The sequence below is a fragment of the Cinclus cinclus genome, chromosome 6, assembly GCF_963662255.1.
Source record: "Cinclus cinclus chromosome 6, bCinCin1.1, whole genome shotgun sequence".
In the NCBI taxonomy this organism is placed as follows: domain Eukaryota; kingdom Metazoa; phylum Chordata; class Aves; order Passeriformes; family Cinclidae; genus Cinclus; species Cinclus cinclus.
This window is the reverse complement of record NC_085051.1, coordinates 6612797-6639326: the sequence shown is the minus strand read 5'-3', so window position 1 is coordinate 6639326 and position 26530 is coordinate 6612797. Positions and strand designations below refer to the sequence as shown.

General features: G+C 39.9%; 1 protein-coding gene across 1 annotated transcript in view; it reads left to right on the top strand.

Annotated features, from left to right (window-relative positions):
* Positions 1-26530, top strand: part of NELL1 (neural EGFL like 1) — a 274747-nt gene that overhangs the window by 132093 nt on the left and 116124 nt on the right. Inside the window, exon 13 of the mRNA XM_062494129.1 lies at positions 4360-4485. Coding sequence (XP_062350113.1) covers positions 4360-4485 — 126 coding nt within the window. The remainder of the gene's footprint in view (positions 1-4359; positions 4486-26530) is intronic.

Here is a 26530-nt window from a genome sequence, read left to right as displayed (position 1 = left end):
GCTGAAGTCAAGTGAGTTTTACAGTGGAAAGGAGAATTTGGAGAGCAAGTAAAAATAATGAATAAGCAGCAGCTAAGTGTTCAGAGTGGAGTGAAAATGGTATTTTTGCATCAACATAAGGTGGCTGGAATGTCAGGATTTGTCTCATGCTCCACTACTGCTGTGGTCTGCTGTTTTGGAAACTACACTGATACGATTCCATCAGCTTGTGAACATACATTAATATTTGACATTACTTAAATAGTAACACTGTTTGATTTTGCATTTTTAAAAACCCTGATTATTTGGACCAAGGTCTAATACAGTTCAAGTCAATCACAGTACTGGCTTTAATAGAAAAAGGGGAGAGAAATCCTCCCCCATATTAAAAACTGTGAATTAGACATCAGAGCATTTGACAAAGCTGGGGTTCACCCCCCCCCCCCCCATTTTTGATTTTCTACCTTTGCTTTGCTACGGAGTTCCCAAAAATTCTGATTTAGCTTGGTAAAGTATAGGCCCTAACCAGAAAGTGAGCAACTGGGAGATAGCTGCAAATAGAGTAATTGATTCTAAAACTACATAATCTGTTAGTGCTCTGGAACACTTCATAGTTTGTTTCATTTTGTTTTGGTTTGTATGTTACTGTCTTTCAGTAGTTAAACTGAAGATGAAGCCCCAGACAACAGGTGATGACACTACTAAAGTGCAAAGGGATTATTGTTCAGTGCATGGAAAGAGTGGTGTACAATTCCAGAGACAGAGAGTGCTTTGTTTCCAGGTTGTTCCCTCGTGGTTATTGCAGGACTAACAGTTTAAAAAAACAATAGGTCCATTTCACCTTGGGCTGAATGGACAAAACTCCCGCTGCCATTTATAGGTATTGTGCCTTCTCTGCAGCTGAAATTATTTTGGTTTGATGTGACTTACTGGAGAGGACAAACAGTGAAGAGAAGATGCTCCGGTTGAGATCTGGTGTCTCGTCATCTTTAAACATTGCAGGTATTTAGTAATAGGATTGTAAGCTCGGCATGAAAAGGGTTAAGTGGTTTGGACAGTCTGTAAAGCACGTTTGCAGATGAGAAAACCTCTTTCCTTGGCCATGGGTTGAACACCCTTTGTACTGTCTTCCCCTCCCACCTGGTTTGGTTGGTGTGAGGTGATTGCCTGTCAGGGGCTAAGCAGGCAGCTCCACCGAGAGACTGCCCTTGTGTTTTATCACAGTGCACTCCCAGCACTGCTGAGTGCACTGGCACAGCTAACGAGAGGTGTTGTCCTTCATTATTGCCTGTGAGTTCATACGCACTGGTTATTGCGGGGAAGAGTAATGGTGCTAGTTCATTAGCTGTGGGGGTGTGGGTAATGCTGCAAGGAGAGCTCTGCACTGGTAAGGAGCCCTGTTTCACTGACTGCTGAGGGGGCACTTGAACCCAGTGGGGTACCAGTCCCTTCCCAGGCCAGCCCACCCTCTAACATACCAGTCCTTGCTGAAGGTGTGAGCTGATGCAGATGGAAGCTGGCGATACGTGCGTGATAATTATGCCGTGTCAGGTCTCATTTTAAAGACCATAAGTATATCTCTTTAAAAGAAAAACAAACTTCTTCACCAGCCTAGAGAGAAGCATAAATCATGTATTTTTGTCACCTTCAAAGAGCACTAGAAGATGAGCTTTAATATTTCAAATGCGACAAGCAATCTATACACATGAATCACAATTTGAGTTCCATTACAGCTGAGCTGAAATATACCACTGTGTGCTTTATGGATTTTACCCTAACAATATTAAGTAAAAACCAAAGCTTTTTGTGATGAATACCTAACCTTTTACAAGTATTTGTAGCATTGTGGTCCAGAGCAACAGATTTAGTGTTGCCCTATAGGCTTTAATAAGAAAATTCTGTTGTCAGTTTTCACCTCTCACTATTATTCTCTCTAAAGAAAATGCATGTATTAGTAGAAGGCTAATACTGTAAAGGTAAAAGAAAATCTGAAATGCTGAAAGGGTTTATGGAAAATGTAACCCTTATGGATTACAAAGACAGTTAAATAAATGAACAAAGTTTGAAGAGACAGATCTCTTTTTTGTTTTTATTTTTGTTTCCTTTGTTAGACTCAGGCTTTTTCTTTCTGGGCTCTGGAACTTCTGCAGCTACCCAGTGCCAGTTTTTCTCAATTATTCTATTTATAGTCAAGTCATCACTTGAAGTCCTTATTCTCCTTTTGAGATATTCTCTCATGGCAGTATTTTCATATGGGTAGTGAATTTTCTTTTTATCTCTGGGTATTCTCATGGTTTTTGTTACAGCAACCTGGGCCTTTCTTGCAATGAATCAAAGTTCAAATTCCTTCACCTTTGAGACTTTTAATCCTCTCACTTCCCCTTGGGGGAATAAAGAGAAGTGTAGTGAGGGAGCTGGAGATGAAGGGTAGTGCATAAGGTTAATTTTCAGGTGGATTGGTTGCTGTTTTGGCATTCTTGCTTTCTTTGCAGACATCTTTTCATTCCTTTTCCTTTTATGCTAGAAAATTATTAGATATGCACGAGCAAAACTCCTCAAAGCTATGCTCCAAAAGCCTATTAAAAATAGTTTCCAAGCAGATCAGTGTGAACACACGTCAACACCTGAGTCTTTCCCAAGTGGCTCAAGCGCTCAGTGGTGTGATAACAAGACATGTGGGAAGATCTTTCCTGGATTTTATCTTTCATATATTGATGCTCCTGACTTTTTAAAATTCATTTCATCAAGTGGCACTGCAACTGAAAGAATAGAAATGCAAGAATGAGATAGTTTAAGGTGTTTGCAGTGGCGTATGAAGTATTTTGCCTCCAGGCCATCATTTCTAATTCATCCCAAGTTGGTAGCAGTCAGAAATCGCTGCCAACTGGCAGCTGTTTGCTGGCCAGCAGGAAGAGATTTAGCTGGTAGCTCCTGCTGGACAGATGTCTGTAATGCAGAAAGTGTGAGTGTAGCTGGCATGTTTTTCATTTTCAGAGCCTGGAAAATGGGGGTGTACCTCAACTGCAGCTGCTGCAGTTTAGGAAGGTTAAACAAGGTACCTGATTTTAGGTAATCAAGAACTCAGCATGTGCACAATTAAAGTCTCCCCACCCCCTCCCCCATTCTGGGGCTGAATGCTGATGTTTTGGTGCTAATCACTTGCTGTGTTTCCATAAGCACTGTGTGGAGGGAGAAGGTGGACTGTGCAGAGAGGATGGATGTGCAGAGGAATGTGATGGGGGCTGCTCTTTGGGGTGACCAACTCATTGGCACTCCTCCAGCCCAGGAGGTTCTTCAACTGTGTTGTGAATTGATACCTTTCCAGAGTGTGAATAATCAATAACAGAAAGAAAGTAGTAGGGGGAAAAGTGTCTATGATTCATCTTTCTTTGCGTTGGACATATGTAACATTAGGAATAATATTTTGAAAACCACTAATTACTTCATGTAAAATCTGCGCTGCTAAGCAGAAAAATCTATCCTGCTGAGAAAAAAAAATAAAGAAAATTCTTCAGCGTAATATCTGGTTTTATAAAAAAGGAAGGGGGAAGATTTTACAGTTTACAATATTACAGAGCTTTGAGATATTTAAACAGGGAAGTAAATGACAGGTTTGAGTCACTATTGTGAAAACAGTTCTGGATTTTGGAATTGCAGCAGCAGTAGAGATTGCTTAAGCAGAGACATGAGATTAAGTTATTGCTGCTCCTTAATCATGTTTTTTTTTTTTTTTTTTTTTTTTTTTGCTTTGACATGATGCAAACCCTAAAATGGTCTTAGGTGACTGGTTCAGTCTCCTGCTAGTGTGACACGTGGAGGTGGCACAGAGCCCTGGCTAGTAACTTCTGCAGCAGAGCTGTGTCTCCATCCAGGGCAAGGGCATTGCCAGAGCACTTGGGATAATCCGGAGGTGTGGAGAACTCACTGTTCAACTGGGCAGTGGAATTGGCTCCTGCACTGTCCTGGCAAACGTTGTGTGGCGTATCCGACCAGCACTGCAGCTGATACCATGCTGCATGGAGTTACTGTGCCTTTAAGAGTCAGGATTTTCAGTATTGCATACTTTGACACTATTTTATGTGTTTGAAAACTGCATCAGTTTATGGTTTTTAACGTTGCAAAGAAACCCCAAATCTATGTGTTACTTTTCCAGAATTAAAAAAAGAAATAACGTTTCACGAAGAGCAGTGGGAGGCAACACATTGCTATGATGCAGGAGTTTCGACTCTATTTTAATGAATATTTTTTACTGAATTCGCCTAGTACTAGTGTTTAAACAGATTGCGTTTGGAGTTGTAAATGGAATTTATTTTCTGTAGTGTCATGCTATTCATTTCACCCAGTCTGACTGTAACTTCCCTGGGTGGCTCTTCCCTGCAGACATTGATGAGTGTGCTGCCAAGATGCACTATTGCCACGCCAACACCGTGTGTGTTAACCTGCCTGGGTCCTACCGCTGCGACTGTGTCACGGGATACGTGCGTGTGGATGACTTCTCCTGCACAGGTGAGCTCTCAGGTGCAGCAGTAGCACTGTCACACTCTGTCTCTTGTGTGTATTGCCTGCCTTCTGTCCAGTCCCAAATGCCACACAGCAGCTGGCCCTTTGCCGGGATAAAAATTAGGCACAGGTGGGGTAGGTACAGGTGGAAGGAAGTGTATGGGCCTTTTGGGATTAACTTGGAAGGTGGCTGAAGAGCACCTGTGAGGCACTTGAGGGCTCTTGCCAGCCCAGACAGCGTCCCTTTGTGTTCCATCCCTTTGTGTCCCACACCTGCCTTCTGTGCCAGGTGTTGTGAGAAGAAACACAACTTCATCAGCTGTGGTCTGAAACTGGTCACTGGACTGAAACATGAGAAGTTACGTAGGAGGAGAAGCTTTCTGGACAGAGCTGAGACAAAAGGAAAACTGGAATGTATAAAGTTCTAAAACCTAGTTATTGTTAGGTAGTTTGGGAATTGTTGTTAATGCTGAGAATTAATGCCTCGAGGTATGACATGGTGTTTAGAAAAAGACACCAAGTGTATAGCATTAGACAATTAATCTAGTTGGTTTTTTTTAAAGATATCTATCTGAAAACTGAGCTCTAAAAATTCCTAGTGGAAAGTAGGTAGGACCTCATTTCCATCTAAGGGTTTTTAAGGGACGTTCTTTGGCAGTCTCAGAAAAATGTGAGAAGCTGCTGAATTGCTCATCCCAACTCTTATCTAGCTGGATAACATCTTTCAAAGGCAGTGCTGCAGAAAGTCTGATTTTGGGATTATTTTGATGGTGCACCTGTCATGCAAAGGAGGAAAATATCAGGTAGGTTTACTGAAATGGATATAAATCAGCTCGGTGCAATACCATGTTCAGAATGGTGTTGTGTGAGCTGTTTCTGAAGTGGAAAGGTGGCACAGGAATATTCAATATGAGAATGATTTCCAGCCTGGAATAACTACATTGTAATGTGCGTTATCCTTATGGAAGGTCATAGTTAATGTTGACTTTCATGATGACAGCATGCCTTTTAGCTCACATTATATAATTTATAAAACTGCTGCAAAGTCCTGTCCACCTCTTGGGAGAGGCTGATACTCAATACCTGTCAGGAAGCGGATTTTTTTATTTTGCCCAAAGCGTCATTATTTCTGTTTTCAGGTTTTCTTGATCTTTTACAATGTGACATGGCAGATTCAGACCTTAAATTCTGTGCTGTGTGAGGTATCAACCTTCACAGTGACGGGAACTGTGGTTTTGATAATCTGACTCTTTCTTTTCCATACATGCTCTACTAATTTCTGATTGTGCCTTTCTTTCCAGCAAGGCACTGTCATTAGGCATGAAAAGGGTATGGAAAGTAAGGTATTTGTGATACTCTGAGAAAAGTGTGAAGTAACAAGTCGCTTGACAGTAATGAGGGAACGTTCACTTGAAGTGCATGCACACAAAGTATCCAGAGCAGGTATAAGAACAAATAATGGAATGAGAGAGACTATTTCTTGCAGGTTTATTGTCTTGCAAAAAACATTGCATTTTTGACATCGTCGTTAAAAAGCAGAGCAAGTGCGTTAGATGAGGAGAAACTTGGTTCACTGCCTGTTGTATCTAGAAATAAATGTCTGTTATAATATTAAATGTAGTTAGAATGTATACTGTGCAACAGAAGTGCTAATCTTGTCTTTTTATTTTGCATTATGCTTAAACAGACTTTTAGCAGTAACAGTAATGATTTTTTAAAAAAGCAATGATAAAAAAAACCAGGCAGCAAATACTTAGGTAATCTCCCCTTATACTGACAACAAATGTTTAGCAGGCACAATAAATTGTAGCTATTACTCAGGTCCTTAAAATTTGTTTACTCTTTATTCAAACCGAATAGATGAGAAGTTTTCTTGTTACTGAACCATGTATTTGGAGACAAATCTAAAAGCCTGAGATGGGTTGGTGTTCCGATTAAAACTGTGTGTGTATGGGGTAAGGCTCTGATGGGTTCAGGATAAAGATGAAGTTTCAGATGTAAGTGCTTAAGGCACATGCATGGCATTACATGTATGCTGTACACTGCTGACCCTAAAGTAGAGTTTATCCATAGATCACATTTTGGGAAGCCTGAGTCTAATTCATCAAGGTAGAAAGTAATTTGCAGTTGATCAGATTCTGTGTGTTGCTGGGCAGGCATGTGCTTGATGGCTGATCCCCCAGCTTAGATAGCTTTCAAAAGATGGAGAGTATGTGGAAGGTGTCAACGCTCATGTGGAAGGTGTAAATCAGAAACAATTTTTAAGCTGAATTAAATATTTCAATTTGGTATTGAGGGGGTTTTATCTTTATAAAATGAAATGGGAGTGACTGGTGAAATGCTATTTCAGTTTGATTGAGCAGAATAAAATTAATTTGGATATTGCAGAATTTCAGATATGCCGCTTCCAGTGTTTTCTTTAAATCACTGGATCTTAATGAAATTAAACTATTTTGTACAGGTTTGACATTGCTGAAAGTTTTTTTTCCCAAAACAATTTTTGGAGAATAGTTTCTAGCTGTGAAGTAGGAACTTCTATGGTTATCAGTAAGAAGCTGCTGTGTTGGAAGATGTGCTGATTGCACAGAAAATGCAGTCATATAGACAGAGTGACTAAAACATTATTCTGGAGGAAGCCTACAATTATATTAAACTATCACCTATGACTTAAAATCAAGTAGTGACTATTTTAATAAATAATCATGTTCAGTCTCGCAAAAGCAAAAGACTTGGGATGATTAGGTATTCTGAGACAGATTGGTCAGCCCAGTAATAACTTCAATCTATGTTCACCAAGAAAGGTACATTAGTGTTTTTCTGCTTTCCTGTTCCTAGGGCTTTGTGCACTGAATGTTAATTAAGCTGTTGAGTGAAAGATCATTTTATTAAGAAAAGTTACCCTGGAATAAGAACCTGCTTTTCAGTCTCTTCCTGTGGCACTCTGACAGGTTGTTTATCTGTTCTCTATTAATCACAGTCTTGTCCATTCTGAAACTGGCAGCAAGATTTGCTGCTCCAGATCTTCTCATTTGCTGGAATCTACTGATTTAAAGCATTTGATTGATTCTCACATGTTTTTACCTTGGTTGTTTGTTGAAAAATAAGTTCTCTTGGGTTGCATTCTTGTAACACAGCAGTTTTAGGAGTTTGCTTCAGAAGTGCTTTATCTCATTTTATGCTTTTTGAAGCATTATAAATTACACAATGAGAATATAATACTTTTATTTTTGATGGGCTGCATGTGTTCTCTGGTATCACTTAAAAAATTAATGTATATGATTTTCTGTAGTTTGAAACTAGAACATCTAGTTCCTGTATCTCACTGCCATTCAATCAAGTATGCAGATGCTTTTTCTTCCTAATAAGCTATAAGTTAGCTGTAATGACCACATAAATCATGTTGCTAGGAAGAGAAAACAGTGTGGGTTGGTTTCATCTCTTTTTGCATAATGTTGGCATTTTCTACAAGGACAGTCACAATGATTACAAAAAAGATTCCTGGCCTTTAACAGCTACAATAGCCATTTAAAAAATAATGACTGATTTTTCAATTCTCCTTGGGGCCTGCATGGAACACTAAAAACTTCCTCAAATCCTGCAGTCATTCAAAGAGTAAGTTTCATTTTATGTAGTCGCTACTGGGCTTGAACACTGTATTTTGTTTGATTTGGGGTTTTCATGTTTGTTTGTGTTTTTTGTTTAGTTTTTAATTTACTACAAATATATGCTGATTATTTAATAAAGCTTAAAGACCTTTTTGAATGAGAGTACCAGGAGATGTTATGTTCTCTATTTCTGTGTATTACTCGTGACTATTCTTCTAAATGGAGAAGCCTCCTTTGGACTTGAGAATGTCTCATTTTTTCCAAGTTTTATCTTATCAAGATGTAGTATGGAAAGTTATCTGGCCATCCAAATTGTCAATAGTGCCCATTCTGCCAAAATGGGGTGAGACCTATGCAAGCACCCTCTACTTTATGCACCAAAGCTATGCTGGCACATGTTTTACTTAGTGAAAATAATCCACCTCCATATTTTACTGCTCTGCATGATGTTTCAATAGTGAGCTGTGCTTTTAACCCTTTTTCAGGGGTTTCATTTGCTGTGATGATGGTCCCAGAATTTCTTTAACCTTTGGCTTCTCAGAGCAATGAGTCACTAAAATATTTGTGTGTAAGTTGCAAAAAGCAATCCTTTAACTACCAAAGAAACATGAAGTATTTTCAAAACACGTAGTTCAGTATTCTAGTTCTCTGAAAAAATGGATGATTCATAGACATATATTATTTAGAAGGTTTAGAATAAAAATATGTTATATAGAACAAGTCTTAGAATATAAATCTTAGTCTTGAGTTTATATTCCAATTTCATTTACAGTATGGGTAGAGAAGAGGAAGTAAGAAAAGCTAATGATTTTGACAAGTTATCCCTTAAGTCCCTTCCCTTCCATCCTGTGTGGTTTCTGGGGCAGCATTCAGTTTTGAATGGACTGCACTTTTCAGAACAAGCCCTTCTGCAGCATGTTATTAGAAAAGTTGTGCTTAAAGCAAAGGAGAACATAAAGAGTTCTGAGGGAACTTATTCTCAAGGGAAAAGAATCAGGATCCCTTTCTCCCACTCTTCCCTTCTTCCCCTCCCCGGTCTGTGAAAGGCAGCTCAACTGCAGAAATTCCCTGCTATGGTTAGAACAAATGTTCAGATTGTTTGCTATTGCTAAAATTGATGCCTTTGTATTTTTGTTGCTGGGGTTTACCTGTCAAGTCCAAGGTGGTGTAGTTGACCCCATAATAATACTAATAAAGCAGCAAGTTCCACCAGAGTGAAGTGGCAATCTCAAAGGGTGGGTTACTGGTCTCACATCCAGAATCAATGTGTGTGTTTGTAAAAGACCTGAATAAAAGCTTCTAGGTAGACAATTGATAATATGGTCACTCTTTGAAAGATAGTGCTGTTTTCTGAAATCTAATCTAGTGACCTTATCCCCCCCCCCTCCCGCTGTTTCTTCTTTGTGAACTAAATTAGCATTCCAGAAAGCAGCGTTGTTATTTTTGGTGTGGCACTTGCCCTTTCAAAGAGCTGCTCGGGTTCCTGGATGTTCAGGGAGGTCAGTAAACAAATGTTACAGCTGTTCTTGTGATGGGCTGGGCTTGGTGAATTGGTAGATTTGTTTGCTGGCTGAAAACAGGAGTCCAGGCCAGCAGGCAGTTTGTTTTGTGCAAGAGCTCTCTGGAGATCTTGCTGTTCTAAAGGATGTCATTAGGATCTTGCTGTGGTGGGGTGACCCTGGCTGGATTCCTGGTCCCCACCAAAACCTCTCTGTCACTTCCCTCTGCAACTGGGCAGGAGAGAGAAAATATAGCAGAGATTCATTAGTTGAGATAAAGACCAGGAGAGATCACTCACCAAATACTGTCACAGGCAAAACAGACTCAAATTAAGAGATACTGATTGCACTAATTACTTACAAAATCAGAGCAGGATGATGAGAAGTTAAAACAGACCATAAAAACACTTCATCCCTATCCCTCCTTCCTTCCTGAGCTCCTCCTTCCAATGGTTCAGGGAGATGAAAGTGGGAATTCTGGTCAGTTCATCACATTCTGCTCCTGACACTGCATAGGGAGAGGAGTCTTTCCCCTGCTCCAACATGGGGCTGCTCCCATGGGAGACAGTTCTTCATAAACTTCTCCAGCATGACTCCATCCCACAGGCAAGGCTTCTTCACAGAGTGCTGTAACATGGGCCACTCATCCATGGGGTGCAGTCCTTCAAGGACAGGTCCTTGAAGTCTTTCCTCACAGGGTCACAAATCCTGCCAGGAAACCTGCTCCAGCATGAGCTCCTCTCTCCACAGGTCAACAGATCTCTGCCAGAATCCAGCTCCAGCATGGACCTCCCATGGGTTCACAGCCTCCTCTCAGGCATCCCCCTGCTCTGGTGTGAGCTCCTCCATGGGCTGCAGGTGGATCTCTGCACCCCTGTGGCGTTCCATGGGCTGCAGGGATGCAGGTGCCTCACCCTGGGCTGCACCAGGGGCTGCAGGGCAATCTCAGCTCCAGCACCTGGAGCAGCTCCTGCCCGCCTTCTGCCCTGGCCTGGGTGTCTGCAGATTTGCTTTTCTCCCATATTCTCACCCTGCTCTTCTCTGGCTGAAATTACATCTGAGCAATGACTTTTTTCTTCTTTTTAAATCTGAGAGGCATTCTGTTATTCTTGATTTTTCCAGTGTTGGCCAGCAGTGGGTCCATCATGGAACTGTCTGGCATTGGCTCTGCTGGACATGGAGGAAGCTTCCAGCAGCTTCTCACAGAAGCCAGCCCTGGTACTAAAATCTGGCCTCAAAAATCCAATGCACTTGCCTAATACTATGTAATTTTTTATAGCATCATAGAATGGTTTGGGTTCTAAAGGACCTTAAAGATCATCAGGTTCCACTTCCTCCTGCCATGGGCAGGGACACCTTCTACTAGATCAGGTTGCTTAGAGCCCCATCAAGCCTGGCCTGGAACACTTCCAGGGATGGAACAGACATAGTTTTTCTGGGCAACCTACGCCAGGGCCTCATCATCCTTGCAGAAAAGTTTCTTCCTAATGTCTAATCCAAACCTTCCCTCTTTCACTTTTAAGCTGTTGCCCCTTGTTCTGTCACTATGTGTCCCTGTAAAAAGTCTCAGTTCTTAAAGGCCCTCTTTAACTGCTGGAAGGTGTCCCTGGAGCCTTCTCCTCTCCAGGCTGAACAACCCCAAATCCCTGAGCTTGTCTTCACAGGAGAGGTTCTGCAGCCTCGGAGCACGTCTGGGGGGTCCCTCTGGACTCTGCAGCAGGTCCGTGTCCTTCTGATGTTGGGGGCCCCAGAGCCGTGCACTGCTCCTGATGGGCTCTCACAAGGACAGTCACCTCCCTCGACCTGCTCGTCACACTGCTTTTCATGCAGCCCAGGCTGTGGCTGGATTTGTAGGCTGCAGGTGCACATTGCTGGGTCGTGTTGAGCTTCTCCTCCACCTGCACACCCAAATCCTCCTCCTGAAGGCTGCTCTCAAACCATTCTCTGCCCAGAGAGAATGTATTTGTGCTTGAGATTGCCCTGGCCTGAGTGCAGGACATTGCACTTGGCCTTGTAGAGGATCATGAGGTTGTGAGGTGCCCACCTCTCAAGGCTGTCAGGGTCCTCCAGAATGGCATCCCTTCCCTCTGGCAGGCACCACTAAGCTTGGTGTAATCAGAAAACTTGCCAAACTTTAATAGACAAGTTATGAAAATATTGGTCGTGTTGGAGTCATAGTTATGTCACTGTTTATAGATTAGGTATCAGATATTTAACACTATAGGTCTGACTGGGGCTGAGGACCTCAGGTAGATCTGGAACCCCCTGATTCTGCTTGGAACCAATATATCTTCCCTTCTCTGGTATCCACTCAGTCACTACGCACTGAAGACAGGCCATAATCTTTCTAGGAATCTCATTGTCATCTGTGTGCATGTCTTTTCACTGCACATCTTCAGCACGATACTTGGGCATTTTCAAATGCACTGGAAATAGGTTGTAAGACAACCTGAATGGATGATACTTTACTTGTATTAACTCAGCAGACACAGAATGTTTTTACGCTGATCTTTACTCAACAGAGTCCTTTAATGTCAAGTGCTATAAGGCAGGGCAGGACTTAGCTCCTAGTGTTAAGCAGGACTTCTTTGTTTGACCTGCAGTCAATAGCAGCACTGTTCCTAGAACTGTGAAGGGAAATGTGATTTAATTTGAGGTGCCTTGAAATGCAGAAACATTTGTTTCCAGTGCCTTGGAGGGCTGCTGGCCAAGTTCAGCAGTGGGTGATTGCTGTGCTGGTGGGCATTGTCTGCATCAGAGAGCATTTCTTGGCTCTGCAGGACAAGCCACCAGAAGATTGGAAGTGTATTAAATCAATCCAGCTAAACAGAACCCGAGCAACTCCTCATCAGCTGACTGACAGCTGCAGAGGTTTTGACTCAAACCCCATTAACGTGGGAGAAAGCTTTCAGTGGCATTCGTTTTGGCTTTAGATAAATCCCACAGAGAGATAACTGGTGCACTATTGCCATAGGGAGGCTCTGTTTTTAACAATACTAAAAAATTCTGATTCTTCTGTATTGTCAGAGAATGCTGTACTAACAGAGATAATGTAGCTTCTCAATGCATCCCTTGAAGCCTGATAAGTATTTAATTGTTCTTTTGGAAAAGGGAAGCTGAGGCACAGAGAGTTGGAATATTTTGCCCAAATTCATGTGGAGACAGTGACAAGCATTGGGGAGTCTAGTAAAGAGTCAGATAAATTAGATATGGGAAAAACATAGACTTATAGCAGCAAGAATTCAGTGAGCAGTGAGGTTTATTTTTATAGATATTGACATTTTCACAAGAAACAATAGCAGTTCATTGAAGCACAGTGTGCATGGGCCCTGAGTAACCATGTGGCCTTTATGTTATAAATCTTCTCCTTCCTTTTTCCATGCAGTTTTGTAGCATCTCATGTTGCTTTAGAGTTGAATTATTCCCCAGTCCTCTAATTTTAAATGCCATGTTACATTCTTTTGTTCCTGACTTCACTTTCATTTGATGGGTTTACTGGGTTTGACTACAACATTTTTTACATTTCTTCCTTTCAAAAAATGGCATTAGAAAACAGAATATTATTTGCTCCTAAGTGCTTTCAATCCGAGGGAAAAAAAGTACTAAAACCGCAATATTTACAGTGATTTAAATTCCTCACTGGTAAATAGTTTAATTAAAACATCTTTGTGCTTTCCTGTGCTCTAGGCATGGAAGTGTTGCTAATTTGTCCAGAGTAGTTGGTAATCCTTTCAAGTCCTTTTGACACATTGATTTTCTGTAACTTTATTAATACTAAAATTAATTAAACAGCTGACCACAAATCATGCTGATGGTTTTATTTCTTGACTTAGGCACAATTAGCATTTTTTACATGATTTCTTAGCTGCAGCCTTTTGTGCTGTCACAAAAACGCAGTATTTCAAATTGTTTTGCCGTATTCATGCTTATGCATAAACTTAAGCCTGAAGCATAAAAAGTAATATTACTGATTTAATATTCAGTCAGGATTAATGAATGAAACTGTCTATCTAAAGAGACATCAAGGACAAGCCACGTCTCCAGGTCAGCATTTGTCCTGACCTCTCTTACTGCAGGATTTTTTCTTGGTACAGTAGGACTAAATCCATTTTTATGGCACAAGAATTCTTGATTCCGAAATGTGGCATTTGCTACAAACAGTCATTGAGGTGAGGGATAGGAAGAGAACCACCACAGTAATTTCTTAGTGGGAATGTGCTATCTCACAACCATGCAGCAGCTGCAGGATCGATGCCAGTGGCTGGGAGCAAAAAGCTCTCATGTTTTAGTCATCTGCTCCCACAGTAAGTGTGAATGCCTTAAGGACTGCAACTTACTTTTGGGAAAGAGTTTACTCAATCAAGTTCTGATCTTTCTTGGAGATACAACTGCTAGGGTTTGTCATCTCCTTTGTTCAAACGTGTAAAAAATTTCCCAATCTGTATTCTGTTTCTAGATACCATTTATAACAAACCCTTTGTTCTTCAGACACAGTTGAGCTCTCCTACTAAACCAAGGAAGTAACTGAATCATAGAGAAGGGCACCAGGCTCACCATTCCTTAAGGCAGGATCCATGGACTCTGAAACATCCTTTGTCTTATCTGTTCTTAAAAAACACAAACAATTTCACTGAGGGAAACACTTTTAATGCTCTTTGTGTGTGTGTCCCCCTTATTCAGCTGTTTAGAAAGGTTTGCTTAATGGCTCCTTAAATCTCTCTTGCCACATTTTAAGCCTGTTGCCTCTTGTCATATTCTCAGTGAACACAGAGAACGCTTTGACCTTTCTATTTGCACTCCATTTTAATATTTGAAATATCTTTTCATGAGTATGCTTTAATCTTCTCATCTGAAATCTAAAAGCCTCTTTTTAGTTTTGGGGCTTTCCAGTACAGCAATACTCTAACTCTTCTTCTTGACTTCACATCTTCTTTTGAAAAAATTCTGGACCCAGACTTTCAGTGTCTTAGAGAACTGTGTTTCACATTCAACTGATTGTTGTTGTGTGCCAAGGAAGATGCTCTCAAGAATGGTCCCAGGTAAGAGGAGGTGCAATGTGTGTGAGGCTGGCAAGTCAGACAGATAGATGTAGCCTAAACCTCCCATAATGATTCTCAGAGTCCCAGGCTGTGTTCATGTCTGCTTCCAAAGGCTGGTGGAGCCAGGCCCACCACTGGCCACTCTGGATAGGAGTTCTCTGTTTGCCCTGCTGTGCCCTCTCTTTTCTGTCCAAACGTACTGTCAGCTACACAAGGAAGAGCTGTTGGATGACAATGGCCAAGTACAGAATGTCTGTAGTGTTTGATTTTGGTGCTCGAGTAGATTCTGTGGCTTGTCTGATTTGAGTAACAATGAGCACATGACTGCTGGAAAATATCAGGAAAAAAGGCTCAAATGCTCCTCCAGTATTCCTGTGTGTATCTTGCAGTGTGTGTCTCCTGTGTGACCAAAGACTGTGCAGGGTGTGGCACATACATATGCATTTCTTCCAAAAAAATCCTTTACAGAGGGAGAGGAGCTCATTCACACTGGATCATAGGAGTGCCAAATTTGTATGACTTCAATATAAGGGATGGTGGAAATTATCTGGGATGCAATCACTGGACCTGTAGAAAGACCAAGAACTTGCAGTACATTTATTTGGATTTGACAGGTGTGTATCTCCTCAAAGGCAGTGTGTCGTGGTTGATGAAAACAGTCTGGCAAGTTAGGAGTGACATACCTGTGAAATGTGCAGCGCTTTGCTTTTCTGGTATTGTATCTTTGTGTTTTCTGCTTGGATTTATGATTTCCAGAGTAAGGCTTTTGCTTATGAAACAAAGCAATTCAGTAAAGCTTGTTAAGCTGAATGGAAAATTTTCCGTAAAGTTCATGGTTCTTACATCTGATGTGCTTTTCTGACAGTGAGAAATACGTGTGACAAAGGCTTTTGCATGTCTTGGGTTTTTTTCCTTTTTTTTAATCTAAAACTGCCTTTTATACATTTTATGCATTTTATATTCAATGAAACACTGTATTAACAGTTCTCATTTTGCTATGATCTCATTTTTATACCTGTGCTGAATTACTGAATATTTTATAGTTGCATGCATATTGATTGGGAGAAAGCTAATATTTTATTAACAGCTATTGATTCTTAAATGTCTGTTACTGTATACAGGTGATCAAAGGATCACCTTCTGAGCAATCTGAGATACTGAAAAGACATTAGGACCCTGGTTTAATGATGGGCACCTGTAATTTGTTTGAAGTGGCTGGGGTTTGGTGTAAGCACTGTTTAGAAATGCATTGTAGATTGTCCAACTCTTGCTTTGTTGGTTCTGCATGTTCAAGCTGAGTTAAAAATGCTTTTTTTCAGGAGGAATATATATATTAAGGAGATGGGGAGCAGTCCCTGTGGCTCTGAAGGTGTGCAGTGTGATTTGTCTCTTCATGGATAGTCTAATTCTGGTTTTGGAGGACCTTTATGTTCTGTCTATGGGCAAGAATATTGAGATACATTGTGGGTAATACTGCAGGTGAATGTCAGTGTGTCTGATAACTAGATGTCTTAGATTCCTAAATTTATTTCCGTATTTGTGAACATTAGTCAATAACCATAAATCTGGTAGTGTTGCCATCCTGAAATATTTATTTAAAGGGTGTAGAGGAGCTGACACTGGTAAGCAGACTTGCTTGGGCCTTAAGAAATATAGCCTTTGGGAATAGTACAGGAATGGGGGGAAGGAGAGGTGCTTTGATCTATTACTTTGTAGTTAATATTTTCATCCTTTCTCCTGTAGGCTTTTTGCCTCCCAGTATGAAACTCCTATTTAGTTACATGATTGCATGTAATAATTGCTCAAACTGGGGATTTTTATGACTCTCACAGAAATAGCTCTCATTCTTCATTGTCAGAGAAGTGGGACAGAGCTGGGCAAATGAATGACATGGTCTTGCTAATTGTGTTCCCATTAGAATAGTCTATTGCAATTTCTGTGGGCTTAGATTTTTTTTTTTCCCTTTTCAGACTTTACAAGTAAGTTCATTTTTACAAAATACAGTTCGTGCTGCTAGACTGAGATAATCAGGTGTTTTGGGGAAGGCTTTCCAGATGATAGCAGAAGGGGCCAGAAAACAGGGCCACCAAGCAAAGGATAAGGATGTCAGTGGAGAGACAGCTTAATGGTCTGTAAAGAAAAATACATTTTTTCCTATTTATTTATGAAGAAGAAAAGTTTCCATGTTTTCAGGATCCTAGGGATTTGGTTTAGTCTGCTTTGTGCTTGTCATAACAGAGGGTTCTATTTCATAAAGTTTAATGAATAAAAGTTTTCATAATGCTGAGCGATCTACCAACATTTGTCCTTTATGCCAGTTTTTGGTTGGTTTGTTGTTGGCTTTTTGCATTCAGAACAGCACAAATGTTAGAAGTGGTGTTCTGTGGAACATCTAACACAGCAAATTCTTCTTCAAACAGTGAATTAAGAATGCGCATATTTAGGTACACACACTCCCCAGAGGGGCAGAGGAATCCTCTGATCTTTGGAGACTTGGTCTCAGATAGATTCCTTGGTATTTATCCAATTCTGAACTGCATCCTCTATTAGAATTGGGCCACAAAAACGACTTTGCAAAAAAGCAAAGACATTCAAAATATAGTCCCAATCTAGTACAACATATAAAGTTACTGATTTTTGAATGTGCTGGTAGTGCCTGCTCAGTACACTTTAACTTCACTCTGCATGCTTTTAGGAGTCCCACAAACCCTCTGATGTTCATGTGAGGGTAGTTAAATGCATGTAAACCACATTCCCTTTTGCTCTGGCTGGCATGTTAAATCACTTACAAAAATCTTTTGATTGATTCACTCCACATTTAGGAAACTAGATTTATTCTATTCCGCAGAGAAAGCTCAAAATCCACAGTCCAAGTGACTCTTCTCTCCCTGGATCTGGGGTTTCTAACTTTTCCAGGATCAAGTAAGCTGTATATGGCATCTGATAATGTAGGTTCCTTTATATTTTTTCTTGTTGCTGCTGCTAAAAGTGAAACAGTACTGGAGACACTTCCAGGGATGGGGCATCTTAAAACTTACCTGGACAAGCTGTCCCAGTGCCTCACCTCCCTCAAAGGAAAGAATTTCTTACTGGCACTTATTCTGAAGTCACTGTCTTTCAGTTTGAAGCCATTCTCCTGTGTCCTGTCCTCCATGTCCTATTCCAAAGTCTCTCCAGCTCCCTTGTAGCCCCTTTAGGTACTGGAAGGGGGTTTAAGGTCTCCTCAGGGCCTTTTCTTTTCCAGACTGGACAGCTCAGATTCTCTCAGCCTGTCTTCACAGGAGAGGTACCCCAGCCTCTCTGAGTATCCTTTTACTGAAAGTCTTCCTGATAGAGCAAAATGCAAATGCAGTAGCTGGAGGGTATCCATCCTTTTGCCTTCAGTGGTGTCTGTATTTGTGTGGTTCACTGCCCTTTCTGTGTTAGGGAAGAGTCAGCAGGAGGAAGAGTGTGGAGTACAGGCTGGGGTCTCCTCCTGTGTGACCTGCTGGAGTGACTGAGTCATCCTGCACTCCTGCATGAACTGCCTCACCTGGCCTCAGGTGAAGGCAGGAAGGCCAGCTTCCCATTCTTCCTCCATCCCACAACCCAACTGAGTGCAAATGTGGTCTTTTATCAGCTGAACTCACAAAGAACAAATAATTCAAATGGTGTAAGTTGGAAAGCTTACTGTTGTAGACAGCAATCCTGGATACCCTCCTGCCCAAGATCTCTTCAGATAGATTTTTCTTTTTTTTTTTTTCTTTCTTTTTTTTTTCTTTTTTTTTTTTTCTCCCAGATAAATTTAATTGCCTTTTTATTGGAACCTGGCCTCTTGACCTGCAGGGGACCTTGTATTTATTCTCTGTCAGCAGAGTTGGTTGTTTCAGAGAAAATACAGGCCTCCCTCCAACTATAATATATCATAGGAGGAATCCCATTCCCTGGTTCCACCTAATGATAATTTTGTGCCTTGAACCATAAAAATCAATAATTTCATAATTAAGTTCCAGCTGGCAAGATGATTTGTGCTATTCATGTTCATTAAGGGACAACTATTTTGAATATTATTTGACTTAAATTCAATGCTGCCTAAAGTATTTGATCAGTTAGACCTATTCTGTAAAATGACTGTTTCTATCTGTCTACCCTCATTTTTTTCCCCTTTAATTTCTCTAAGCAAGAGAGCCTTTTTATTAACACTGGGTAAGACTATTCTACATTCTGTTACCCATTTTACATACCTTTGTTGTAGCTGCTATTAATTTTCTCATAAGTACTGAATAATCATAATCTTTAAAACATTTTTATTCAATTCTAAAGGAAACAAATGGGACCTTCCAAAGAAGAAAGTTAAGTAGATACATGCATATTGTAGTGATCTCGAAGAAACAATCATTTTTATCACTTTCATGCTCTACAAAGAGAAGGATAATTGCTGCTATCTGTTTAAATCCCTCAAATGCTGTTTGTTGGTAAAATTTCTGCTGGCCACAATACATTATTTCCAATGTCCTTACATTTTAAGCTTGATATAAAAATGTGATTGCTTTAGAGATGATAAAAGTAAGATTGTCTCTGGGAAGGCAATTAGGTTATTATGAAATATCTAATCTAATTTGCTGCGATTTAAACCAATCTGTTAGATGCAACAAGGAATGTTAGACTACTTTGGGTTGGAAAGGGCCTTAAAGATCATCTCATTCCACCCTCCCTGCCATGGGCAGGGATACCTCCCACTACCCCAGGTTGTTCAACCTGGCCTGGGACTCTTCCAGGGATGGGGCAGCCACAGCTTCTGTGGGCCCCCCTGTGCCAGGACCTCAGCACCAACACAGAGAAGGGTTTGTTCCTGATACCTAATCCAAACCTGCCCTCGGTTGAAGGAGAGCAACAGCTGGAGACTACTGAACACCACCACTAATAATTAGATGCTTTCATATGAATCCTTCAAGGTACTTCAAGAATATGTTGACTAACCTAGTGTTTTTGTGAATCAGTTAACTTGGTGTTACAGTAGAGCAAAGGTAGTACACAAAATGTTACTGTACTTTTTTTTTTTTTTTCCTTTCCTGTCCATAAGCATTATAATCCTTAAGCTGTGTGTAACTGCAGTGGGATGGCAGGAAAGTTTGGACTTAGTGAAATATCAATTTCAGACGTTCTATAATTATGACCTTGCCATTTTTTTCTGTAGTTTCTTTATATTTGTGATCTGATGCAGACCATGATGCTCCTGGTTTTCCTCCACCATTTAAAAGCTATCTCATGTTTTATAATATAAAAAGAATATGAAAAAAATTGTAAAAATTACAGTTTTTCTTGTACAGTTGCATTGTTGCTTTTAAAATGTTTTTATTTAACATATGAAGCATACACTTACTGGCTTTACAGAAAACACTGTTAAATATTATGTCCTAGCTAATCTCTATGAATTATCAGTAGAGTTTATTCTTTCTGAGCCTCAATATAAACTTTTTTTTTTGTTTGTTTCCAGCAGTGAGTTGCATTTGTTTCTCCTTAGTGAGTTTTTGTTTGTTTGCTTTTCCCAGAGAATCAAAAGCTATTGGCATGCTGTAGTATTATGTTCCATGTCTTTGCTCTCCAGTAACTTTTCCTAATGGAAAGTGACACTAGTTCCTATCTTCTTCTCCTGCCACCTTCTCTTTCTGTGTACAACTGATAGAAATCTGAGTTACTAGTTTACTTCCTTGGTACATGTGACTCAAGACCCTCTCATTTTCAGTTTTTTTTTTTTCTTTTTTCTTTTTATTGCTGCTCATAATTTTTTAATCCTGTTGTATTTCTATGCCTGGCCCAGTGGTTATCATAACAGCACTGATCTAAGATGTGGAGATCCATTCCAGCCTACACAGAAAATGAGAAGGGACTTTCCAAGATGAGGTGATAATCCTACTGTACTTAATGACCATCTCTTGATATAAAATAAAATTTAAAAAAACAGTAATAATTCTTATTATTATACTACAACCTACATTGTGCTTTCTCAGGAGAGTAATTGCACTCACTGCATCACAGAATAAGTGTTTCCACTTCAAAGAGTTTTGAAAACCTTACAAAACAATGTCACAGGCTGTAATAATGCCAAGTAAGTATATCAAAGACAATAAGCCTATAATATGAACCTTCCCTATTAATTGTTCAGAAAAAAAAATGAAAATTAGGATCATGAGCTAAGACTGTCACTGTTTTTATGTTAGAAACAGAAGATGGAAATTAGTTTGGGTCTGGAACTAGGGTTTGGTTCAGTCAGTCCAAAAGTGCCACTTCCCCATGGGACAAGTGAAGTTTTAGGGAAATGCTCAAGTCTAGAGGAAGCCTTGTTTAGCTGACTTTGCTAGACTTGTTCTCAAGGCATCGTCTCTCCATGTTAAACACACTCCATTTGTGAGACACGTTTTCTCTGTATTATGCCATAGTTATTTATTCACAGTTTTTGGTGAAAAGGAGGGATCTCCCAAAGCTTATTTGTCCCTGTATTCATTTTCCCATTGTCATTCTTCTAGCAGGGATCTGCTGAGCTGTGCTGGGCTGTTTCCCAAGGCCCACGCAGACTTTGCTGGAATTCTTACTTCCAGTTATGAGTAGGGATAGGAACTTTGCATTGCAGTTCAGGCCTCTCACAGGGTTAACTGTGCACAAGTTTTTTTCTGTTCTGTGTGGCTGCTTTCCAGAAGCTCTTGGAAAGTACAGCACTTTTGCAGTGTTGGTGTGGTCACTGGTGACAAGACTTGGTGACATGTCATTCGGCTTTCCCAGTGGGAATGCTTTTTAGGATGCCCTATCAATTAGAAAAGCTTTTTCTGGCTGAAAAAGATTACTTTTTTCTTATTACAAGAGAGTTAAAAGAAACTATACTGCATATGTACAGTTTTTCAGCTCTAAGATTATTCCTGGTTGACCTTATCTTGCTTCTTAATAAATATTTGAAATGTATTTCTGTCCTCTTAATTTTCCAAACTGCATGTGAATCCAGTGAGGTGTGCCTCACAAGATGACTTCCTTGGGTTGCAGCAGCATGAGGTATCCCATTGAAATTCAATTTGTGGTTCCAGGCAATTGTTTTGTTACACTGATTTTATTCACCTGGCATCTTTTTCACGCCACCACCTAGGATTCAGGGTCAAATTAGTATCAGAAGAAATGCCTTTTTCTCCTTCCAAATTAAACTATTAATATTTAACTATTCAAATTGCTTTTAATTTTTAACATATTAATAGAATATTTCTTTCTGTGGCATTGGAGGGCCTTGTTATGCATAAGGATCCTGCTTCTGTTGCTGCAAGGTGGAGATGAGATGGAGGACTCCTAGCTGACATCCATCCCATCTGTATGCATGGGAGCTTATGGCAGGAGATTTCCTCGAGGGAATTTATCACTGTGATGCTGCAGGCTCTGTCTGTGTTCAGGTTTTCTGAGGAACAGTTGAAACTAAAAGCTCCCTGGTCCTCTATGAGAAAAGTTACTCAATTACTCTAATGCTAATTTAGTGCTGATTTCAGCTCTTGTGCAGCATAGCTCAGGGATCTGATGGAAAGACATATTCCTCTTTCACTGTGACAGTATTTGTTGTTACTTGCAGACATTTGTCATATGTCAAAGAAGTGACACATGAGGCACCAATTGTTAATGATTGTAATTGGGTTTGAGCTCCCGAATAGAAGATGATAAAAGGACTGAAATTACAGTCTTTATCAAAATTATGTTAAGACATTATTAAGCCATACTTATATCACTTTCTCCCTTCCCCCAGCTATGGGACAGGAGCAGGCAGAGGACCCAGGAATCTTGTTTTTTCCTTCTGCAAATAAGGGTGTTCTTCTAGGAAATAGTGAAGTCAGAAAAACCCTTTGCAGCATTTAGGGACTGTATCTAGAGCAGGATTGTTGTTTGATGTGTGAAATATGTCTTCTTTTTTCTCTCTGGTGACAAATGCCAGGACCTGAGGGAATGGCCTGCAGTTTTGCCAGGGGAGGTTTAGGTTGGATGTTCAAAAAAGGTTCTTTCACCAGAGGGTGGCTGGGCACTGGTACAGACTCCCCAGAGAAGTGGTCACAGCACCAAGCCTGGCAGAGTTCAGGAAGCATTTGAACAACACTGTCAAGCACACAGTGTGATTCTTGGAAATGGTTCTGTGCAGGGCCAGGAGTTGGACTTGGATGATCCTTGTGGATCCCTTCTGACTCAACATGTTCTGTGATTCTGTGTTTAATTAGTTTGATCTTTCCATTTCTTGAAATTCTGTGAAGGGTGATATCTGGGCATGTTCCTCCTGACACCTTCCTCCAAATCATTTCACAGTGATTGTTTGATGATTAGCCTGTGGTAGTAAGTTTACATCTGTCATTTTCCTAATGATAGGAGATTCCTGGGCTTTTATCAGATTTGTTTCAGCTATTCCTTGTTTGTGATTATCAGCAACCCTTTTCATATTGTCTCTTGATTATTTTATAGTGCTTGTACATGCTAGCTAGCCCTGAGAAGTCAGTGGTACTCCAGCATGTCATAATGTTTACCTGTAACCCAACAGAAAAAAATGCCAGGTTTCTCTTAGATTCCAGTCTTTTGTTTAAATGGTTCAAATATTCCAAATCCAGTCTCCTTCCCATTCTTGTCTGTTGGTAAACAATTTCATTATATTACATGAGCATTTCACTGTCGTAACACCTCTCTGACCATTTCTTTACAAAGGTATCTCATGAGTGACCTAATCATGTAGTCAGTTAATGAGAGAGAGGGATGGAATTCAAATTGTGCCAGATGTTCTCACCCCTAGATTGTGTTTTCTCCTTTGAGTATGTTCTACAGGAAAACCTGTGCTCACTTTAGCTAACAGAATATTTGGTCCCTTTTCTGAACTGGAACTCTCTATGAAATGCTGCTTTTCTTCCCTCAACTACATGCTGGAATTAAATTTTAAACAGTACATTACCATGTGGTGTGCATAAGTACATGTGTTTGGTGGAAGTTGTTCTTTGAGAACATGAAAATGGTTCTTTCCAAATTTACCCTTACTTGATTCTCATTTCTCATATTCTCTCTTATTTGACTTACATCACATTTTCTGGAGAAACAGTCTAACCCTCCTCCTGAAGTTTAATGCTTCCCTTGTGATTTGTGGCCATTTAGCCCCAGTTTCTCACCACAGATGCCCTATGAAATGATGGTGCACTAATTTCTATTTCTGCTTTCAAATAAAAATTGATTGTCTCAGTTGAGAGTATATATGTGATGCTGAATTTGCACATCTTGAGGGGTAAAGCAATTTGATCACTTCATTCCATGCTAAAGCTCCTTAGTATTTTTGTGAGGCTAAAGGAGTTAACTGAAGACTCGTACACAAGAGTGACATAAAGAACTAGCCTTACTTGTTTTGATTTTTTTTATTTTTAAATTTTTTTTGAAGTGCTGAGAACCCATCTGTCCTAGTTAAATCCATTGGGGGAAGTTAAATTTTCATCACTCTGAGAGAATAAACTGTTTAGTAATTTAGATGCCTAAGTTACTAAAATTGATTTTTTCAACACCTGTTTTTGAGAATGTCAGTAATCACTCACTGGCTTTCTCGCAGTAGGTAGAGCCAAGGATATTTTTGTCACATTCATGTGTTTTCCTGCAACATGATGATGTTTACCCAGGGAAGTAGTTGAGTCACCCTCCTGGAGGTATTTAAAAGATGGGGAGATGTGGCACCTGGGAATATAGTTTAGTGCTGGATTGATGGATGTATTCTGTGATCTTAGGGATCTTTTCCAGCCCAAATGATTGTATGATTTGACATTTACTGTTTACTTTCAGTAAGAAGGAACAAGATTACATCTTTGCTCTGTTAAAAGATTAAAATGTACTGGAATTTATCCTTAGGCAGCATTGGCTAATTTAAAAAGTAGCACATAAAACATAAAGGAAAACCCAATGGCTCAATTATGTCTTACTTCATAACCAGAAAACTGGGAGGAGTATGCTAAGTATTTTTGACTTTGATATTAACACCTGTAACACACAGTCTATCACTCCTAAAGCCTTTTCTTTGCATCTCTGATAGGTGCAGGGAATTAATACATGTCCTGTCCTCATTATGCTTGAGCTCTGCTACAAAACCCTGTGTGTGATTTTATGTGTTCCTGTGTCAGCAGACTGGTGTCACATGTGTGAGTTCATTTAGAAACAATTCCACCTTACTGTGTTGCAGGAGCACTAAGATTATTTTGTGCTTTTTCGAAATGGGCTGTGTTGCTTTTTAAAATTCTTTTTCATATGGAAGTGAAAGCATTGTGGAGTGCTGGAAACTGAAGCTCTACAGAACTTGTATAAGTTCATGAAGCCATGATGAAATGTTGGCTAAAAATTGCCTCCAAAGGCCTATTACATACATTTTGTATTACTGATTTTGAGATTTCTGCAGAGTAAAGCTTTTAGTTATTGTTGAACTGAAAACACCTGAAAGCTGAGATTCTGATACCAACTTGATAGAGGTATGCAGCTTTCACAATTTTATGGATAAAAAGCTGCCATTACATTACACTGCTGTATAAATAAAATGAAACATTGCTTGAGGGCTTTTTTCCTGACCCAGTGCAAGTACTTAGACCATATTCAGTTTTTTTAATAAGAAAGAAGAAAAATAAAACTGTATCTTAAGATAGAATGGTAACAAGCATCTCTCCTGAAAACTGTAAATTAGGCCATGGCAATTGCTAGACAAGGTCTCAGTTACTTCAGATGCTGTCACCGTGTGTGATTTCTTTATTGTCCTAAGTGAATGTCCTATGACTTCTAGAAACAGAGAACTTCATAGAACTGGTGTGTTCTTGTCTCTATCAATATTAATGCCATGCTGCAGTCTAGTTGGAACTGCAGAGCTTCTTTTTTTCGGCATGGTACATCAGATGTAATTGGAGCCTTTAATTGCTTTCTAGCTGAAATTACCTGCTTTGTAACTATGTCAAGAAAAGCAATAGCTACACAGAGAAATTTGGAATAACTAGTGGTTTATAAATACACAAATCAATATAGGCAATCAAGGTACCTCATAAAAATCCAGTGACTCGATGCTTAACTAGTTTATGAAAAAGCAAGGGGCTGTATTAGAAGTTTAATATCCCATAGTAATAATCAAGATGATCTTACTGCTTAGCATGTTCCAATTAAAAACCACTGTTCTGCTTTATAATTCAGGCAGGATGCCTTGTGTGAAGTACTGTGTGTGAGGGAGAGCTCAGAACAGAATCCCAGCACATGGACCTGTGCTCTGATTTAGCCCTGTGCCTCAAGGTCGTACTGTGTCTTTTATCAAATCTGGAATTTCTGTGGGATTCCTTAAGGAAATAAATAAGTGAATAAGAGACTGACATGCAGACTAGCTTACTTCATATCTCTAAAAGTAACGGTGCACAGATTGGTTATTCTGGTATATAGATCTGGTAAGGAGAAACCGTTTTAAGGTATTTTTGTCCTTGCAGATGAGGATATAGCTATTTGCTTTTCAACACTTTTCCCATGTATACAGTATCACATTTTTGCTGATTTTGTGAATATTTTCCTGTTCCTCCGAGGCTTTGTCTCAATAATGGATGGATATCCCTTAGTGTTAAAAATGGTTTATAATGGAGCAATGGGTTTTGTACTTCCTTCACCCTGCGCAAGAATTTGAGAGATTAATTCTGAGCTGTAGGACCAGAAATGAAGCTCCTATGTGCACTCTATTACTATTTAATTTAGGGGTTACTCAGGGCCTGTGAGGTATTCAGTGTGCAGTCCTTACCAAACTTTAGTTCTGAAAAGTCATCTGGTATTTGTGGAGGTCAGCCCCACTCCTGCAGACTCGGCATGGTTGCATATCCCAGCTTTTTTGCTCAGTGAAAAACTGTACTTTCAGAAGAGCTTATTTCTTTGATGGTAGGACTTT